Source organism: Oncorhynchus tshawytscha, linkage group LG18, assembly GCF_018296145.1.
Source record: "Oncorhynchus tshawytscha isolate Ot180627B linkage group LG18, Otsh_v2.0, whole genome shotgun sequence".
Classification (NCBI taxonomy): Eukaryota; Metazoa; Chordata; class Actinopteri; order Salmoniformes; family Salmonidae; genus Oncorhynchus; species Oncorhynchus tshawytscha.
The window spans coordinates 42,689,979-42,709,335 of NC_056446.1; the positions used below are offsets into that span (position 1 = coordinate 42,689,979).

The 19,357-nt window shown below is 47.6% G+C and overlaps 1 protein-coding gene and 1 long non-coding RNA gene across 2 annotated transcripts; both read left to right on the forward strand.

Annotated features, from left to right (window-relative positions):
* The first annotated feature begins 72 nt into the window (after positions 1–72).
* LOC112265975 (mitochondrial fission regulator 2-like) lies at positions 73–13,684 on the forward strand. Its single transcript, XM_042301111.1, is given in 11 exon segments — positions 73–274; positions 519–724; positions 875–933; positions 935–977; positions 2,046–2,173; positions 3,160–3,389; positions 8,445–8,469; positions 8,472–8,634; positions 8,691–8,770; positions 12,236–12,422; positions 13,337–13,684. Coding segments are annotated over 10 exon segments (1,032 nt in total). The 5' UTR covers positions 73–274; positions 519–652; the 3' UTR covers positions 13,382–13,684.
* Positions 13,685–14,909: 1,225 nt separating this feature from the next.
* LOC121840002 lies at positions 14,910–15,939 on the forward strand. Its single transcript, XR_006079306.1, has 2 exons — positions 14,910–15,324; positions 15,403–15,939. It is a non-coding gene; the product is annotated as an uncharacterized LOC121840002 (long non-coding RNA).
* Positions 15,940–19,357: the final 3,418 nt, after the last annotated feature.

Sequence of the window (19,357 nt, forward strand, 5' to 3'; positions counted from 1 at the left end):
TAGGAGAACGGTCAACTCGTTCACACACAACAACAAAAATACAAATTTGGTGTGAATATTATTGAAAGCCCCATTGGTTCGAACAGCTGTGGTCACATTGCATGATTCCGCTATTCTGATTGGCGTAGGATTTTCTTCCAATTGAAATGTCCAATCACGGCACGGTTTGCGAGAGTGGCTTTATTTGAGTTCACCTTCTCACTTGTCCGGACACGTGAGCATCCTAGGAGAAGGTTATTTTGTCGCCAGGTATAATTTCTAAATGATCCATGGGGTAAGAGAATATTAACTTTATACCGTTTACACATATAATACAATATTTATTGCTCGCTTGTTTATCATGTTACCGCTAGATGTGTTTTGATGAGGGTTTTCGGGAATATTGTACTGTATACTGTACTGATAGCTAGGTAACTCTACCAAACGTGCATGAAATGATTACATTATAAGGGATGCGTGTGACCGCCCCCCCCCCCAGGTTTGAATGAGGATGTTTCTGTTTCTTTGACTGTGGTCAGGACTCGCATCCCATGGTGCAACGTGAAACGGGAGTCCTAGCCTGCCGACCGAAGCTGTCAACAGAAAACCTACACCACCACCACCAGTCTTTGCATCCATCATCAGCCAAAACATTCAGAAGGGCTGCTTCCAGATGTCTCTGCTAGAAGATATATTTGATCTGTTGCAAAATGTCCTTGAGTATTTCGGAGTCTCTCCTGACATGGTAAAAAAAATGAGTTAAATATCACAAATGCAGTGGCTCAATTTATAGGATGCTTGTTTTGAGATTGTACCAAAATTTTGAAGAGTGCTGTGTGTGTGTGTGTGTGTGTGTGTGTGTGTGTGTGTGTGTGTGTGTGTGTGTGTGTTTCAGTTAATTCCAGTGTGGGAGAGCCAGTTGTGCGGTCAGTACCGTAGCCTGGTGCGGATGATCGACCAACCTCCCATTGACCCCGTCTCCACGTATCCACTTCCAGGTCAATATGAATGTAAACTGGTTAATACAGGTCTAGGATCATCTGAAGTAACACATCAGTCTTATCCCTAACCGACGACTCTGTAACCGATGACTCTGTAACCGATGACTCACTCTGTAACCGACTCTGACTCACTCTGTAACCGATGACTCACTCTGTAACCGACGACTCACTCTGTAACCGATGACTCTGTAACCGACGACTCACTCTGTAACCGAACGACTCACTCTGTAACCGATGACTCTGTAACCGATGACTCACTCTGTAACCGATGACTCACTCTGTAACCGATGACTCTGTAACCGACGACTCACTCTGTAACCGATGACTCTGTAACCGCACGACTCTGTAACCGACGACTCTGTAACCGACGACTCTGTAACCGACGACTCTGTAACCGACGACTCTGTAACCGATGACTCTGTAACCGACGCACTCACTCTGTAACCGATGACTCTGTAACCGATGACTCTGTAACCGACGACTCTGTAACCGACGACTCTGTAACCGACGACTCTGTAACCGACGACTCTGTAACCGACGACTCACTCTGTAACCGACGACTCTGTAACCGACGACTCTGTAACCGTAGACTCTGTAACCTTGTAAATCGACTCTGTAACCGACGACTTGTACTCTGTAAATCGACGACTCTGTAACCGACGACTCTGTAACCGTAGACTCTGACTCTGTAACCGACGACTCTGTAACCGACGACTCTGTAACCGACGACTCTGTAACCGACGACTCTGTAACCGACGACTCTGTAACCGACGTACTCTGTAACCGAACTCGTAGACTCTGTAACCGTAGACTCTGTAACCGTAGACTCTGTAACCGTAGACTCTGTAACCGTAGACTCTGTAACCGTAGACTCTGTAACCGTAGACTCTGTAACCGTAGACTCTGTAACCGTAGACTCTGTAACCGTAGACTCCGTAACCGACTATGGAGCATCACAACTTCATCTGCTACACATTGAGGTGTATCGTTGTTATGGAGATTGGACCAGAAGACTTCTGGTTCTGTGGTTTGGTCTCACACTCAGCTGGCTCATACTGTCCACAGATTCCTCTACACACCTCCCGACAGCACAGATACCTGGACGTCACCATGGATACCCTCCCCGCTATCCCCTCCTTGGCTGACGTGCTGTGGGTGGCGGAGGATGAGGGAGAACGCTTCACCAAGATCAGGTAGATGGGACCCAGTAGATGTACACAGAGACTCAGATTGGTAGAACCCATTAGATATACACAGAGACTCCTCAGACTGGTAGAACCCAGTAGATATACACAGAGACTCCTCAGACTGGTAGAACCCAGTAGATATACACAGAGACTCCTCAGACTGGTAGAACCCAGTAGATATACACAGAGACTCCTCAGACTGGTAGAACCCAGTAGATATACACAGAGACTCCTCAGACTGGTAGAACCCAGTAGATATACACAGAGACTCCTCAGACTGGTAGAACCCAGTAGATATACACAGAGACTCCTCAGACTGGTAGAACCCAGTAGATATACACACAGACTCCTCAGACTGGTAGAACCCAGTAGATATACACACAGACTCCTCAGACTGGTAGAACCCAGTAGATATACACAGAGACTCCTCAGACTGGTAGAACCCAGTAGATATACACAGAGACTCCTCAGACTGGTAGAACCCAGTAGATATACACACAGACTCCTCAGACTGGTAGAACCCAGTAGATATACACAGAGACTCCTCAGACTGGTAGAACCCAGTAGATATACACACAGAGACTCAGACTGGTAGAACCCAGTAGATATACACAGACTCCTCAGACTGGTAGAACCCAGTAGATATACACAGAGACTCAGACTGGTAGAACCCAGTAGATATAGTCACCCTGAGGGTTGTGTGTAGAATCCTATGGGGATATGTTATTGACATGTCAGAGATGGAGTAGGAGCGATTACTACCCAACTGTAAACAAGTTAAGCTAGCTAGCTAGTAATTTTGGCTAACTTGTTGGGTGAAAAGATTAACTTTATTTACTGTTAATTAGCCATCGTAAATCTTTGCAAGCAAACTGAACGCTTCTCCAAAACAGCAAGGTGTCTCCAATAATGTCTGCTTTCTGAGGGTTGGGACATCTCCGCTTTCCAAAAAGCTTGTTCTCAATCTGTCATTCCTTCTGATCCGATCTCAGGCACCGTGAGCGTCCGTCCCGACAGGGTGCTGTGAGTCGGGGCGACGAGGTGGTGCTGGCCCCTCCACGTCCAGGGGACCCAGGGTTGGCAGCGGTCCGAGCCCAGCCAGGAGACATGATGCTGGGGCACAGATCAGACCCAGTGGCTCTGCGGAAGATCACAGCCCTGGAGGACGAGCTGCTCAAACTACGAGCTCAGATTGCCATGATTGTCACCGCTCCACCCTCAGGTGTCTAAACACACACACACACACACCTATCCTAGTCATGGTAAACACACACACACACCTATCCCAGTCATGGTAAACACACACACACCTATCCCAGTCATGGTAAACACACACACACCTATCCCAGTCATGGTAAACACACACACACCTATCCCAGTCATGGTAAACACACACACACACACCCTATCCCAGTCATGGTAAACACACACACACCTATCCTAGTCATGGTAAACACACACACACACACACCTATCCCAGTCATGGTAAACACACACACACCTATCCCAGTCATGGTAAACACACACACACACACACTATCCCAGTCATGGTAAACACACACACACACACACCTATCCCAGTCATGGTAAACACACACACACACACACCTATCCCAGTCATGGTAAACACACACACACACACCTATCCCAGTCATGGTAAACACACACACACACCTATCCCAGTCATGGTAAACACACACACACACCTATCCCAGTCATGGTAAACACACACACACCTATCCCAGTCATGGTAAACACACACACACCTATCCCAGTCATGGTAAACACACACACACACCTATCCCAGTCATGGTAAACACACACACCACCTATCCCAGTCATGGTAAACACACACACACACACCTATCCCAGTCATGGTAAACACACACACACCTATCCCAGTCATGGTAAACACACACACACACACACACCTATCCCAGTCATGGTAAACACACACACACACACCTATCCCAGTCATGGTAAACACACACACACACACCTATCCCAGTCATGGTAAACACACACACACACACCTATCCCAGTCATGGTAAACACACACACACACACCTATCCCAGTCATGGTAAACACACACACACACACCTATCCCAGTCATGGTAAACACACACACACACACCTATCTATCCCAGTCATGGTAAACACACACACACACCTATCCCAGTCATGGTAAACACACACACACCTATCCCAGTCATGGTAAACACACACACACACACCTATCCCAGTCATGGTAAACACACACACACACCCTATCCCAGTCATGGTAAACACACACACACCTATCCCAGTCATGGTAAACACACACACACACACCTATCCCAGTCATGGTAAACACACACACACACACCTATCCCAGTCATGGTAAACACACACACACACACCTATCCCAGTCATGGTAAACACACACACACACACACACACTATCCCAGTCATGGTAAACACACACACACACACACTATCCCAGTCATGGTAAACACACACACACACACCTATCCCAGTCATGGTAAACACACACACACACCTATCCCAGTCATGGTAAACACACACACACACACACCTATCCCAGTCATGGTAAACACACACACACACACACCTATCCCAGTCATGGTAAACACACACACACACACACCTATCCCAGTCATGGTAAACACACACACACACACACTATCCCAGTCATGGTAAACACACACACACACACACCTATCCCAGTCATGGTAAACACACACACACACACACCTATCCCAGTCATGGTAAACACACACACACACACCTATCCCAGTCATGGTAAACACACACACACACACACCTATCCCAGTCATGGTAAACACACACACACCTATCCCAGTCATGGTAAACACACTCACACACACACACACACACCTATCAGTCATGGTAAACACACACACACCTATCCCAGTCATGGTAAACATACACACACCTATCCCAGTCATGGTAAACACACACACACACCTATCCCAGTCATGGTAAACACACACACACCTATCCCAGTCATGGTAAACACACACACACCTATCCCAGTCATGGTAAACACACACACACACACCTATCCCAGTCATGGTAAACACACACACACACCTATCCCAGTCATGGTAAACACACACACACACACACACACCTATCCCAGTCATGGTAAACACACACACCTATCCCAGTCATGGTAAACACACACACACACACACACCTATCCCAGTCATGGTAAACACACACACACACACCTATCCCAGTCATGGTAAACACACACACACACACACACACCTATCCCAGTCATGGTAAACACACACACACACACACCTATCCCAGTCATGGTAAACACACACACACACACCTATCCCAGTCATGGTAAACACACACACACCTATCCCAGTCATGGTAAACACACACACACCTATCCCAGTCATGGTAAACACACACACACCTATCCCAGTCATGGTAAACACACACACACCTATCCCAGTCATGGTAAACACACACACACCTATCCCAGTCATGGTAAACACACACACACACCTATCCCAGTCATGGTAAACACACACACACACACCTATCCCAGTCATGGTAAACACACACACACACACCTATCCCAGTCATGGTAAACACACACACACACACCTATCCCAGTCATGGTAAACACACACACACACCTATCCCAGTCATGGTAAACACACACACACACACCTATCCCAGTCATGGTAAACACACACACACACACCTATCCCAGTCATGGTAAACACACACACACACACCTATCCCAGTCATGGTAAACACACACACACACACCTATCCCAGTCATGGTAAACACACACACACACACCTATCCCAGTCATGGTAAACACACACACACACACCTATCCCAGTCATGGTAAACACACACACACACACCTATCCCAGTCATGGTAAACACACACACACACACTATCCCAGTCATGGTAAACACACACACACACACCTATCCCAGTCATGGTAAACACACACACACACACCTATCCCAGTCATGGTAAACACACACACACACCACCACACACACACACACCTATCCCAGTCATGGTAAACACACACACACACACCTATCCCAGTCATGGTAAACACACACACACACACACCTATCCCAGTCATGGTAAACACACACACACACACCTATCCCAGTCATGGTAAACACACACACACACCTATCCCAGTCATGGTAAACACACACACACCTATCCCAGTCATGGTAAACACACACACACCTATCCCAGTCATGGTAAACACACACACACCTATCCCAGTCATGGTAAACACACACACACTATCCCAGTCATGGTAAACACACACACACCTATCCCAGTCATGGTAAACACACACACACCTATCCCAGTCATGGTAAACACACACACACCTATCCCAGTCATGGTAAACACACACACACCTATCCCAGTCATGGTAAACACACACACACCTATCCCAGTCATGGTAAACACACACACACCTATCCCAGTCATGGTAAACACACACACACCTATCCCAGTCATGGTAAACACACACACACCTATCCCAGTCATGGTAAACACACACACACCTATCCCAGTCATGGTAAACACACACACACCTATCCCAGTCATGGTAAACACACACACACACCTATCACCTATCCCAGTCATGGTAAACACACACACACCTATCCCAGTCATGGTAAACACACACACCCTATCCCAGTCATGGTAAACACACACACCTATCCCAGTCATGGTAAACACACACACACCTATCCCAGTCATGGTAAACACACACACACACACCTATCCCAGTCATGGTAAACACACACACACCTATCCCAGTCATGGTAAACACACACACACACACACCTATCCCAGTCATGGTAAACACACACACACCTATCCCAGTCATGGTAAACACACACACACCTATCCCAGTCATGGTAAACACACACACACCTATCCCAGTCATGGTAAACACACACACACACACACACCTATCCCAGTCATGGTAAACACACACACACACACACCTATCCCAGTCATGGTAAACACACACACACACACACACCTATCCCAGTCATGGTAAACACACACACACACACACCTATCCCAGTCATGGTAAACACACACACACCTATCCCAGTCATGGTAAACACACACACCTATCCCAGTCATGGTAAACACACACACACCTATCCCAGTCATGGTAAACACACACACACCTATCCCAGTCATGGTAAACACACACACACCTATCCCAGTCATGGTAAACACACACACACCTATCCCAGTCATGGTAAACACACACACACTATCCCAGTCATGGTAAACACACACACACCTATCCCAGTCATGGTAAACACACACACCTATCCCAGTCATGGTAAACACACACACACCTATCCCAGTCATGGTAAACACACACACACCTATCCCAGTCATGGTAAACACACACACACCTATCCCAGTCATGGTAAACACACACACACCTATCCCAGTCATGGTAAACACACACACACACCACCTATCCCAGTCATGGTAAACACACACACACACACACCTATCCCAGTCATGGTAAACACACACACACCTATCCCAGTCATGGTAAACACACACACACCTATCCCAGTCATGGTAAACACACACACACACACACCTATCCCAGTCATGGTAAACACACACACACACACACACCTATCCCAGTCATGGTAAACACACACACACCTATCCCAGTCATGGTAAACACACACACACCTATCCCAGTCATGGTAAACACACACACACCTATCCCAGTCATGGTAAACACACACACACCTATCCCAGTCATGGTAAACACACACACACCTATCCCAGTCATGGTAAACACACACACACACACCTATCCCAGTCATGGTAAACACACACACACACACCTATCCCAGTCATGGTAAACACACACACACACACCTATCCCAGTCATGGTAAACACACACACACACACCTATCCCAGTCATGGTAAACACACACACACACACCTATCCCAGTCATGGTAAACACACACACACACACCTATCCCAGTCATGGTAAACACACACACACACACCTATCCCAGTCATGGTAAACACACACACACACACCTATCCCAGTCATGGTAAACACACACACACACACACCTATCCCAGTCATGGTAAACACATTCATTCCTCTTTTATGAAAGTGATACACCAGACTTATCGTTTGTTCACCCTTTTCTCTCCCTCCTTTTCCTGTCGTCCCGGTCCAGCCCATTCCCAGAACCTTCCAGGTACCCTGGAATGTCCCCTGCCTCTGTCCTCACCTCCACCCCTTGTCGCCCTCCACCTCCTCCCTGTCCTCCTCCACCTCCTCCCTGTCCTCCTCCACCCAGCTCCTCTGTTGGTCTGTCTGCGGTGGAGAATCTAATCCAGCAGGGCAGGGAGGCCGGTAAAGGTCATGCCCAGGGAAGAGCCATGAGGCTGGGCAGGTTGGACTACTACAGTCCCAGGATAAGGCGGTAGGACAGGGCCCGGTCCCCACCATGCTGGATGTACTGAATGAACTGAACCAGGTGAAACTGCGCTCCGTGCAGAGGTAAGCATGGACACTAAGGCACGTCACTGTGCTGGAGTCAAGTCTACAACTCTGAGAGCCTGTCTGTCTATAGCAGCAGATCTGCCAAGCTGCAAGCCTTTTGCGGTGAAATCAAATGTTATTGGTCCATATTTAACAATGTTATTGGTCACATACACATATTCAACAGCAATTACAGCTGTAAGTCTCTTGGGGTATGTCTCTATAAGCTTGGCACATCTAGCCACTGGGATTTTTGCCCATTCTTCAAGGTAAAACTACTTCAGCTCCTTCACGTTGGATGGGTTCTGCTGGTCTACAGCAATCTTTAAGTCATACCACAGATTCTCAATTGGATTGAGGTCTGGGCTTTGACTAGGCCATTCCAAGACATTTCAATGCTTCCCCTTAAACCACTGGAGTGTTGCTTTAGCAGTATGCTTAGGGCCATTGTCCTGCTGGAAGGTGAACCTCCGTTCACCAAATGTGTTTGCTTATTTCTTTCTTTAAGCAATGGCTTTTTTCTGGCCACTCTTACGTAAACCCTAGCTCTGTGGAGTGTACGGCTTAAAGTGGTCCTATGGACAGATAGGGTCTCCTTCAGGGTAATTTTGGTCCCTTTGTTGCCTCTGATTAATGCCCTCCTTGCCTGGTCCGTGAGTTTTGGTGGGCGGCCCTCTCTTGGCAGGTTCTTTCCATTTTTTTAAATAATGGTTTTATGGATTTTATTTAGTCGGCCACCAATTGTGCAAGTTCTCCCACTTAAAAGATGAGAGGCCTGTAATTTTCATCATAGGTACACTTCAACTATGACAGACAAAATGAGACAAAAAAATCCAGAAAATCACATTGTAGGATTTTTTAAAATTAATTTATTAGCAAATTATGGTGTATATAGTTGAAGTCGGAAGTTTACATACTTATGTTGGAGTCAGTAACTGCTTGATATCATGGGAAAATCAAAAGAAATCAGCCAAGACCTCAGAAAAATAATTGTAGACCTCCACAAGTCTGGTTCATCCTTGGGAGCAATTTCCAAACGCCTGAAGGTACCACATTCATCTGTACAAACAATAGTACGCAGTATAAACACCATGAGACCACACAGCCGTCATACCGCTCAGGAAGGAGACGCGTTCTGTCTCCTAGAGATGAACGTACTTTGGTGTGAAAAGTGAAAATCAATCCCAGAACAACAGCAATGGACCTTGTGAAGATGCTGGAGAAAACAAGTACAAAAGTATCTATATCTACAGTAAAACAAGTCCTATATCGACATAACCTGAAAGGCCGCTCAGCAAGGAAGAAGCCACTGCTCCAAAACCTCCATAAAAAAGCCAGACTACAGTTTGCAACTGCACATGGGGACAAAGATCGTACTTTTTGGAGAAATGTCCTCTGGTCTGATGAAACAAAAATAGAACTGTTTGGCCATAATGAACATCGTTATGTTTGGAGGTAAAAGGGGGAGGCTTGCAAGCCAAAGAACACCATCCCAACCGTGAAGCACGGGGGTGGTAGCATCATGTTGTGGGGGTGCTTCGCTGCAGGAGGGACTGGTGCACTTCACAAAATAGATGGCTTCATGAGGAGGGGAAATTATGAGATGTTGCTTCAATATATCCACAAGACATCAGTCAGGAAGTTACAGCCTGGTCGCAAATGTGTCTTCCAAATGGACAACGACCCCAAGTATACTTCCAAAGTTGTGGGAAAATGGTTTAAGGATAACAAAGTCAAGGTATTGGAGTGGCCATCACAAAGCCCTGACCTCAATCCCATAGAACATTTGTGGGAAGAACTGAAAAGGTGTGTGTGCGCAAGGAGGCCTACAAACCTGACTCAGTTACACCAGCTCTGTCAGGAGGAATGGGCCAAAATTCACCCAACTTTTTGTGGGAAACTTGTGGAAGGCTACCCGAAACATTTGACCCAAGTTAAGTTCAGCTGTGTGTGTATGTGTGTATATGTTGGAAAATATATTATATATATATTCCAACATTCTATTGGTTGCAAGAATTGAAAAATGATACATTTTGGTACTGTGTTTGATATCATTTTAAGACTCTTGGTTTCAGGAAATGGCAGTTACAGGTTGATTTTATTCTAAAAAGAGAATAACTTACAAAATGCTCCAACTTCCTGAGGGGGAAGTTGACTGACCTCCCCTAGCCAACCTCAGGCCCGAGGGGAAGTTGACTGACCTCCCCTAGCCAACCTCCCCTAGGCCCAGGGGGGGAAGTTGACTGACCCCCCCCCCTAGCTAACCTCAGGCCCGAGGGGAAGTTGACTGACCTCCCCTAGCCAACCTCAGGCCCGAGGAAGGGCCAACCTCAAGTTGACTGACCTCCCCTAGCCAACCTCAGGCCTGAGGGGGAAGTTGACTGACCTCCCCCAACCTAGCCAACCTCAGGCCCGAGGGGGGGGAAGTTGACTGACCTCCTCCCCTAGCCAACCTCAGGCCCGAGGGGGCCCGAGGGGGAAGTTGACTGACCTCCCCTGACTAGCCAACCTCAGGCCCGAGGGGTTGAAGTTGACTGACCTCCCCTAGCCAACCTCAGGCCCGAGGGGGAAGTTGACTGACCTCCCTAGCCAACCTCAGGCCCGAGGGGGAAGTTGACTGACCTCCCTAGCCAACCTCAGGCCCGAGGGGGAAGTTGACCGACCTCCCCTAGCCAACCTCAGGCCCGAGGGGAGGGGGAGTTGACTGACCTCCCCCTAGCCAACCTCAGGCCCGAGGGGGGAAGTTGACTGACCTCGCCTAGCCAACCTCAGGCCCGAGGGGGAAGTTGACTGACCTCCCCTAGCCAACCTCAGGCCCGAGGGGAAGTTGACTGACCTCCCCTAGCCAACCTCAGGCCCGAGGGGGCCCGAAGTTGACTGACCTCCCCCTAGCCTACCTCAGGCCTGAGGGGGAAGTTGATTGACCCCCTAGCCGACCTCAGGCCTGCATCAGCCCTGAACATGTCAAACATATTTCTAGTTAGCTACTGAAGCTATATTCCCAAGTTCCCATATGTCTATGTAGCCTGCCATTTCTCCTGAGGAAGTCTTCTGTCAACATCATTATTAGGTTTAGGAGGTGCAGTTGCCTCTGATTGGAGGTGTGGGTGTCACATGTGCAGCATGGGTGGGGGGGTGGTTCTCATAATAAATTATCCAAGGTCTGATGCATGTCCTGGTTTTAAAGCATAGCTCTTCCGGGCCCTGGAGAAGGGCCCTGTTAATAAGTTGTGCACTAATTAAGAGGGGGTGCCATTTGCCAATTTTGCCTGTCTGGCAAGAAAATCTGTCACAATGGCCGCGTTTGAGAGCGTCAAAACCATGATGCATCATGGGTAAACTGTGACTGACTGATCTAGAAATAATAATGAGTAGTTATTTACGATGCGAGGGGTGTGTGTGTGTGGAACAAACCCACTCATTGACTGGTACTGAATGTTATGTAGTTGTTTTTTAGTGTCTTGCGTTTGCCCCAACCCCCAGGTCGCCCGGGGGAACGCCGGTGCGGAGGAGGCGGAGCAAGGGCGCGGCGTTGCTAAGCGACCCGGCCTCCATGATTGCCGAGGCCCTGAGGAGGAAGTTCGCCCACCGTCGCCTCGACGACTCGTACGACAAAGAGAACCGCTCGGTAGAGCTCTCGCCGTTCGGCAGCCCCGATACATCGCCCTGTGTAAGTACAGAACCACGTTTACAAACTGTAACCCAGGCTGTTAGGAGAGACCGTCCCAGGCTGTAAGGAGAGACCGTCCCAGGCTGTTAGGAGAGACCGTCCCAGGCTGTTAGGAGAGACCGTCCCAGGCTGTTAGGAGAGACCGTCCCAGGCTGTTAGGAGAGACCGTCCCAGGCTGTTAGGAGAGACCGTCCCAGGCTGTTAGGAGAGACCGTCCCAGGCTGTTAGGAGAGACCGTCCCAGGCTGTTAGGAGAGACCGTCCCAGGCTGTTAGGAGAGTCCGTCCCAGGCTGTTAGGAGAGACCGTCCCAGGCTGTTAGGAGAGACCGTCCCAGGCTGTTAGGAGAGACCGTCCCAGGCTGTTAGGAGAGACCGTCCCAGGCTGTTAGGAGAGACCGTCCCAGGCTGTTAGGAGAGACCGTCCCAGGCTGTTAGGAGAGACCGTCCCAGGCTGTTAGGAGAGACCGTCCCAGGCTGTTAGGAGAGACCGTCCCAGGCTGTTAGGAGAGACCGTCCCAGGCTGTTAGGAGAGACCGTCCCAGGCTGTAAGGAGAGACCGTCCCAGGCTGTTAGGAGAGACCGTCCCAGGCTGTTAGGAGAGACCGTCCCAGGCTGTTAGGAGAGACCGTCCCAGGCTGTTAGGAGAGACCGTCCCAGGCTGTTAGGAGAGACCGTCCCAGGCTGTTAGGAGAGACCTGTCCCCCAGGCTGTTAGGAGAGACCGTCCCAGGCTGTTAGGAGAGACCGTCCCAGGCTGTTAGGAGAGACCGTCCCAGGCTGTTAGGAGAGACCGTCCCAGGCTGTTAGGAGAGACCGTCCCAGGCTGTTAGGAGAAAAGTAGTGCACTATGTAGGGAACAGGGCACCTTTTTTTCTCTTCATCTTATCTGGTCACTTGACCTGTCTTTTGTTTTAGATCCCCCAGCAGTCCAAGCGCAGCCAGGGACGACTCCACCTGTGACCTCTGACCTCCAAGGTCAACTAAACCAGCAGCCAACCGGGAACACCGATGCCTCCCCGCCGACTACTATGGCAACTGCTGACTGAGTGTGCGTCCCAATAATACCTCCTTTCTCTCGAAGTGTACACTTGTTCGCTACTTTTAGATTAGGGAAGTGAACAATTTAGGAGGAAGGAGAGATCATTGGGATACAGCCCAGGTCTGTTCATTTTATTTGTTTGTTCGTCCATTTGTCACCGTGTTCTGTTGTTCTATGATGCGTCCCATCAGGTATTGTTTATATAAAGGGACCATTGATATTGAGTGTAATTGATTTGCATGTAGTCATTTTAATTGTGTATATATTTAGCTGTAAATACACTATGTGACCAAAAGTATGTGGACACCTTATCCAACATCTCATTCTAAAATCATGGTCATTAATATAGAGTTGGTCCCCCTATAACAGCCTCCACTCTTCTGGGAAGGCTTTCCACTAGATGTAGGAACATTGCTGCTATAACAGCCTCCTCTCTTCTGGGAAGGCTTTCCACTAGATGCTGGAACATTGCTGCTATAACAGCCTCCACTCTTCTGGGAAGGCTTTCCACTAGATGTTGGAACATTGCTGCTATAACAGCCTCCACTCTTCTGGGAAGGCTTTCCACTAGATGTAGGAACATTGCTGCTATAACAGCCTCCACTCTTCTGGGAAGGCTTTCCACTAGATGTTGGAACATTGCTGCTATAACAGCCTCCACTCTTCTGGGAAGGCTTTCCACTAGATGTAGGAACATTGCTGCTATAACAGCCTCCACTCTTCAGGGAAGGCTTTCCACTAGATGTTGGAACATTGCTGCAGTGACATGCTTCCATGGCTCTCATTCATCACAAAGGTGTTTGATGGGGTTGAGGTCAGGGCTCTGTGCCGGCCAGTTTAAGTTCTTCCACACCGATCTCAACAAACCATTTCGGTTTGGACCTCGCTTTGTGCACGGGGGCATTGTCATGCTGAAACAGGAAAGGGCCTTCCCCAAACTGTTGCCACAAAGTTGGAAACACAGAATCTTCTAGAATGTTGTTGTATGCTGTAGCGTTAAGATTTCCCTTCACTGGAACTAAGGGGCCTGAAACCATAAAACCAGCCCCAGACCATTATTCCTCCTCCACCAAACGTTACAGTTGGCACTATGCATTAGGGTAGGTAGCGTTGTCCTGACATCCGCCAAACCCAGATTCTTCTGTCGGACTGCCAAGATGGTGAAGCGTGATTCATCACTCCAGAGAACGTGTTTCCACTGCTCCAGAGTCCAATGGCAGTGAGCTTTACACCACTCCAGCCTATGCTTGGCATTTTGGTGATCTTAGACTCGGTGGTCTTGTTCTATGAGCTTGTGTGGCCTACCACTTCACAGCTGAGCCGTTGTTGCTCCTAGACATTTCCACCACCAGGGCAGAAATTTGACACAATGATTTGTTGGAAAGGTGGCATCCTGTGACGGTGCCACGCCGAAAGTCAGTGAGCTCTTCAGTACGGGTCATTCTACTACCAATGTTTGTCTATGGAGATTGCATGGCAGTGTGCTCGGTTTTATATACCTGTCAGCAACGGATTTAGCTGAAATAGCTGAATTCAATCATTTGAAGGGGTGTCCACATACTTTTGTATATTTGGTCCAGTTGAATGATTTCTATTATCTAGGATTTCTGGGTCATATTCATTAGTGCACACTGTAGCAAAACCTTTTGCCACGGATAACAAAAACGAGCCTATCTTATTGGACAACCTTAGCTTCTACCTACCTACCTCCCTTGTACAATTTGAAAGTAATGATCTATTATTATAATATGGACAGACTGCTCTCTACTCTTATCAAAATACTCTTTTGTTTTATGCGTTCTTATGCTCTGTGACCCCTGACCCCACCAAAACAAATGCCTAAACTCTTTGTCGGTGCAGTGAGGTACTAGTCACACCAAAATTAACTTTGTCTGTGCAGTGAGGTACTAGTCACACCAAAATTAACTTTGTCTGCAGTGAGGTACTAGTCACACCAAAATGAACTTTGTCTGTGCAGTGAGGTACTAGTCACACCAAAAGGAACTGGGGGGGGGGGTTAGGACATGTTATTGATATACAGTACCAGTCAACAGTTTGGACACACCTACTCATTCCAGGGTTTTTCTTTATTTGTACTATGGTCTACATTGTAGAATAATAGTGAAGACATCAAAACTATGAGGTAACACATATGGAATCATGTAGTAGCCAAAAAACGTATTCCCTCCATCCCTGTTTAAGGTAGAAGGGGAGAGCGAGGGCTGAATGCCAAATCACTCCCTTTCCCTCAGCCCTCCATTTGCACGTTCACGCTCGCCTCTGACATTTGCACAAGTGTCCCAAAGCTGAGGGAGTGAAAATTATCGAGGGTGTAGGGGCTCATTGGACCTCAGATCGCCACTTTGACAAAGCCAGCTAGGATTAAGAGCAAAGTGATATCCCAACATGCACTGCAATATCTTTGTGCAATTTCAATAAATAAAAAAATGGAGAGGCATGCATAATTATATGCCACGTGCATTTGTTTACGTCTGATTTTGTGACCTGGGATTTGTTGATTTGAGTTTCATGTTTGTTTTATTATCTAAAGGTGGAACATGAAAGTGCATCATTAAAGTCAGAAGTCTTGAAGTTGAAGGTGTATTAATCACCTCTCCACTCTCTGGAAGTCTGAGTTTAGTCAGCAACATGACAGCTGAGGGCCCTCTGAGTTTAGTCAGCAACATGACAGCTGAGGGCCCTCTGAGTTTAGTCAGCAACATGACAGCTGAGGGCCCTCTGAGTTTAGTCAGCAACATGACAGCTGAGGGCCCTCTGAGTTTAGTCAGCAACATGACAGCTGAGGGCCCTCTGAGTTTAGTCAGCAACATGACAGCTGAGGGCCCTCCGAGCGAGTTGGTAGGACCGAGGAGGTGGTTTGGGTTGATTTCCTGATGGGTACTAACTCAATCCAGGTTAATTGTGAAAGATAACATGAATGGGGTCTATTATACTTCCCATATGACACCCTGTTCTCTATAGTGGGGCGGCAGGGTAGCCTAGTGGTTAGAGTGTAGGGGCGGCAGGGTAGCCTAGTGGTTAGAGTGTAGAGGCGGCAGGGTAGCCTAGTGGTTAGAGTGTAGAGGCGGCAGGGTAGCCTAGTGGTTAGAGTGTAGGGCGGCAGGGTAGCCTAGTGGTTAGAGTGTAGGGGCGGCAGGGTAGCCTAGTGGTTAGAGTGTAGGGGCGGCAGGGTAGCCTAGTGGTTAGAGTGTAGGGGCGGCAGGGTAGCCTAGTGGTTAGAGTGTAGGGGCGGCAGGGTAGCCTAGTGGTTAGAGTGTAGAGGGGGCAGGGTAGCCTAGTGGTTAGAGTGTAGGGCGGCAGGGTAGCCTAGTGGTTAGAGTGTAGGGGCGGCAGGGTAGCCTAGTGGTTAGAGTGTAGGGGCGGCAGGGTAGCCTAGTGGTTAGAGTGTAGAGGTGGCAGGGTAGCCTAGTGGTTAGAGTGTAGAGGGGGCAGGGTAGCCTAGTGGTTAGAGTGTAGAGGCGGCAGGGTAGCCTAGTGGTTAGAGTGTTGGACTAGTAACCGAAAGGTTGCTGGATCGAATCCCCGACGTGGACAAGGTACAACTCTGTCATTCTGCCCTGAACAGGCAGTTAACCCACTGTTCCTAGGCCGTCATTGAAAATAAGAATTTGTTCTTAACTGACTTGCCTAGTAAAATAAACGTAAGTAGTGTCAAGGCTCTGGTCAACAGTAGTGCACTAAATAGGGAATAGGGTTCTATAGGGCTCTGGTCAACAGTAGTGCACTATATAGGGAATAGGGTTCTGGTATATAGTAGTGCACTATATAGGGAATAGGGTTCTGGTATATAGTAGTGCACTATATAGGGAATAGGGTTCTGGTATATAGTAGTGCACTATATAGGGAATAGGGTTCTGGTATATAGTAGTGCACTATATAGGGAATAGGGCTCTGGTCAACAGTAGTGCACTATATAGGGAATAGGGTTCTGGTATATAGTAGTGCACTATATAGGGAATAGGGTTCTGGTATATAGTAGTGCACTATATAGGGAATAGGGTTCTATAGGGCTCTGGTCAACAGTAGTGCACTATATAGGGAATAGGGTTCTATAGGGCTCTGGTCAACAGTAGTGCACTATATAGGGAATAGGGTTCTGGTATATAGTAGTGCACTATATAGGGAATAGGGTTCTGGTATATAGTAGTGCACTATATAGGGAATAGGGTTCTGGTATATAGTAGTGCACTATATAGGGAATAGGGTTCTGGTATATAGTAGTGCACTATATAGGGAATAGGGCTCTGGTCAACAGTAGTGCACTATATAGGGAATAGGGTTCTGGTATATAGTAGTGCACTATATAGGGAATAGGGTTCTGGTATATAGTAGTGCACTATATAGGGAATATGGCTCTGGTATATAGTAGTGCACTATATAGGGAATAGGGTTCTATAGGGCTCTGGTCTATAGTAGTGCACTATATAGGGAATAGGGTTAATTATGGGCTCTGGTCTATAGTAGTGCACTATATAGGGAATAGGGTTCTATAGGGTTCTGGTCTATAGTAGTGTACTATATAGGGAATAGGGTTCTAAAGGGCTCTGGTCTAAAGTAGTACCACTATATAGGGAATAGGGTTCTATAGGGTTCTGGTCTAAAGTAGTTCACTATATAGGGGATAGGGTTCTATAGGGCTCTGGTATATAGTAGTGCACTATATAGGGAATAGGGTTCTATAGGGCTCTGGTCTAAAGTAGTACCACTATATAGGGGATAGGGTTCTATAGGGCTCTGGTATATAGTAGTTCACTATATAGGGATAGGGTTCTATAGGGCTCTGGTATATAGTAGTGCACTATATAGGGAATAGGTTCTATAGGGCTCTGGTCTAAAGTAGTACCACTATATAGGGAATAGGGTTCTATAGGGCTCTGGTCTAAAGTAGTACCACTATATAGGGGATAGGGTTCTATAGGGCTCTGGTATATAGTAGTTCACTATATAGGGATAGGGTTCTATAGGGCTCTGGTATATAGTAGTGCACTATATAGGGATAGGGTTCTATAGGGCTCTGGTATATAGTAGTGCACTATATAGGGAATAGGGTTCTATAGGGCTCTGGTCTAAAGTAGTACCACTATATAGGGATAGGGTTCTATAGGGCTCTGGTATATAGTAGTGCACTATATAGGGAATAGGGTTCTATAGGCCTCTGGTCTAATGTAGTACCACTATATAGGAAATAAGGTGCCATTTGACATGGTCTTACTAAATGTAGACATTCATCAACTGTCATTTTTCAAACAAAATAAACAAGTTTACCTGAAAGGTGGTCAAACGCAGTCGGGGAGGAATCATTTTAATTTATAATGAGTCAATCAACACTGAAGTAGAACACTGAGCCATGACTGTCCACTAGATGGCGGTAGAGTCTCACTATGATCAGAGAGAGAAGTCAAACACAGTCTGGCTGCTTAGGTCCTCTACTGCTGTGTAGACTGGCTGCTTAGGTCCTCTACTGCTGTGTAGACTGACTGCTTAGGTCCACTCTACTGCTGTGTAGACTGGCTGCTTAGGTCCACTCTACTGCTGTGTAGACTGGCTGCTTAGGTCCACTACTGCTGTGTGTAGACTGGCTGCTTAGGTCCTCTACTGCTGTGTAGACTGACTGCTTAGGTCCACTCTACTGCTGTGTAGACTGGCTGCTTAGGTCCACTCTACTGCTGTGTAGACTGGCTGCTTAGGATCCACTACTGCTGTGTGTAGACTGGCTGCTTAGGTCCTCTACTGCTGTGTAGACTGGCTGCTTAGGTCCACTACTGCTGTGTGTAGACTGGCTGCTTAGGTCCACTCTACTGCTGTGTAGACTGACTGCTTAGGTCTACTACTGCTGTGTGTAGACTGGCTGCTTAGGTCTACTACTGCTGTGTAGA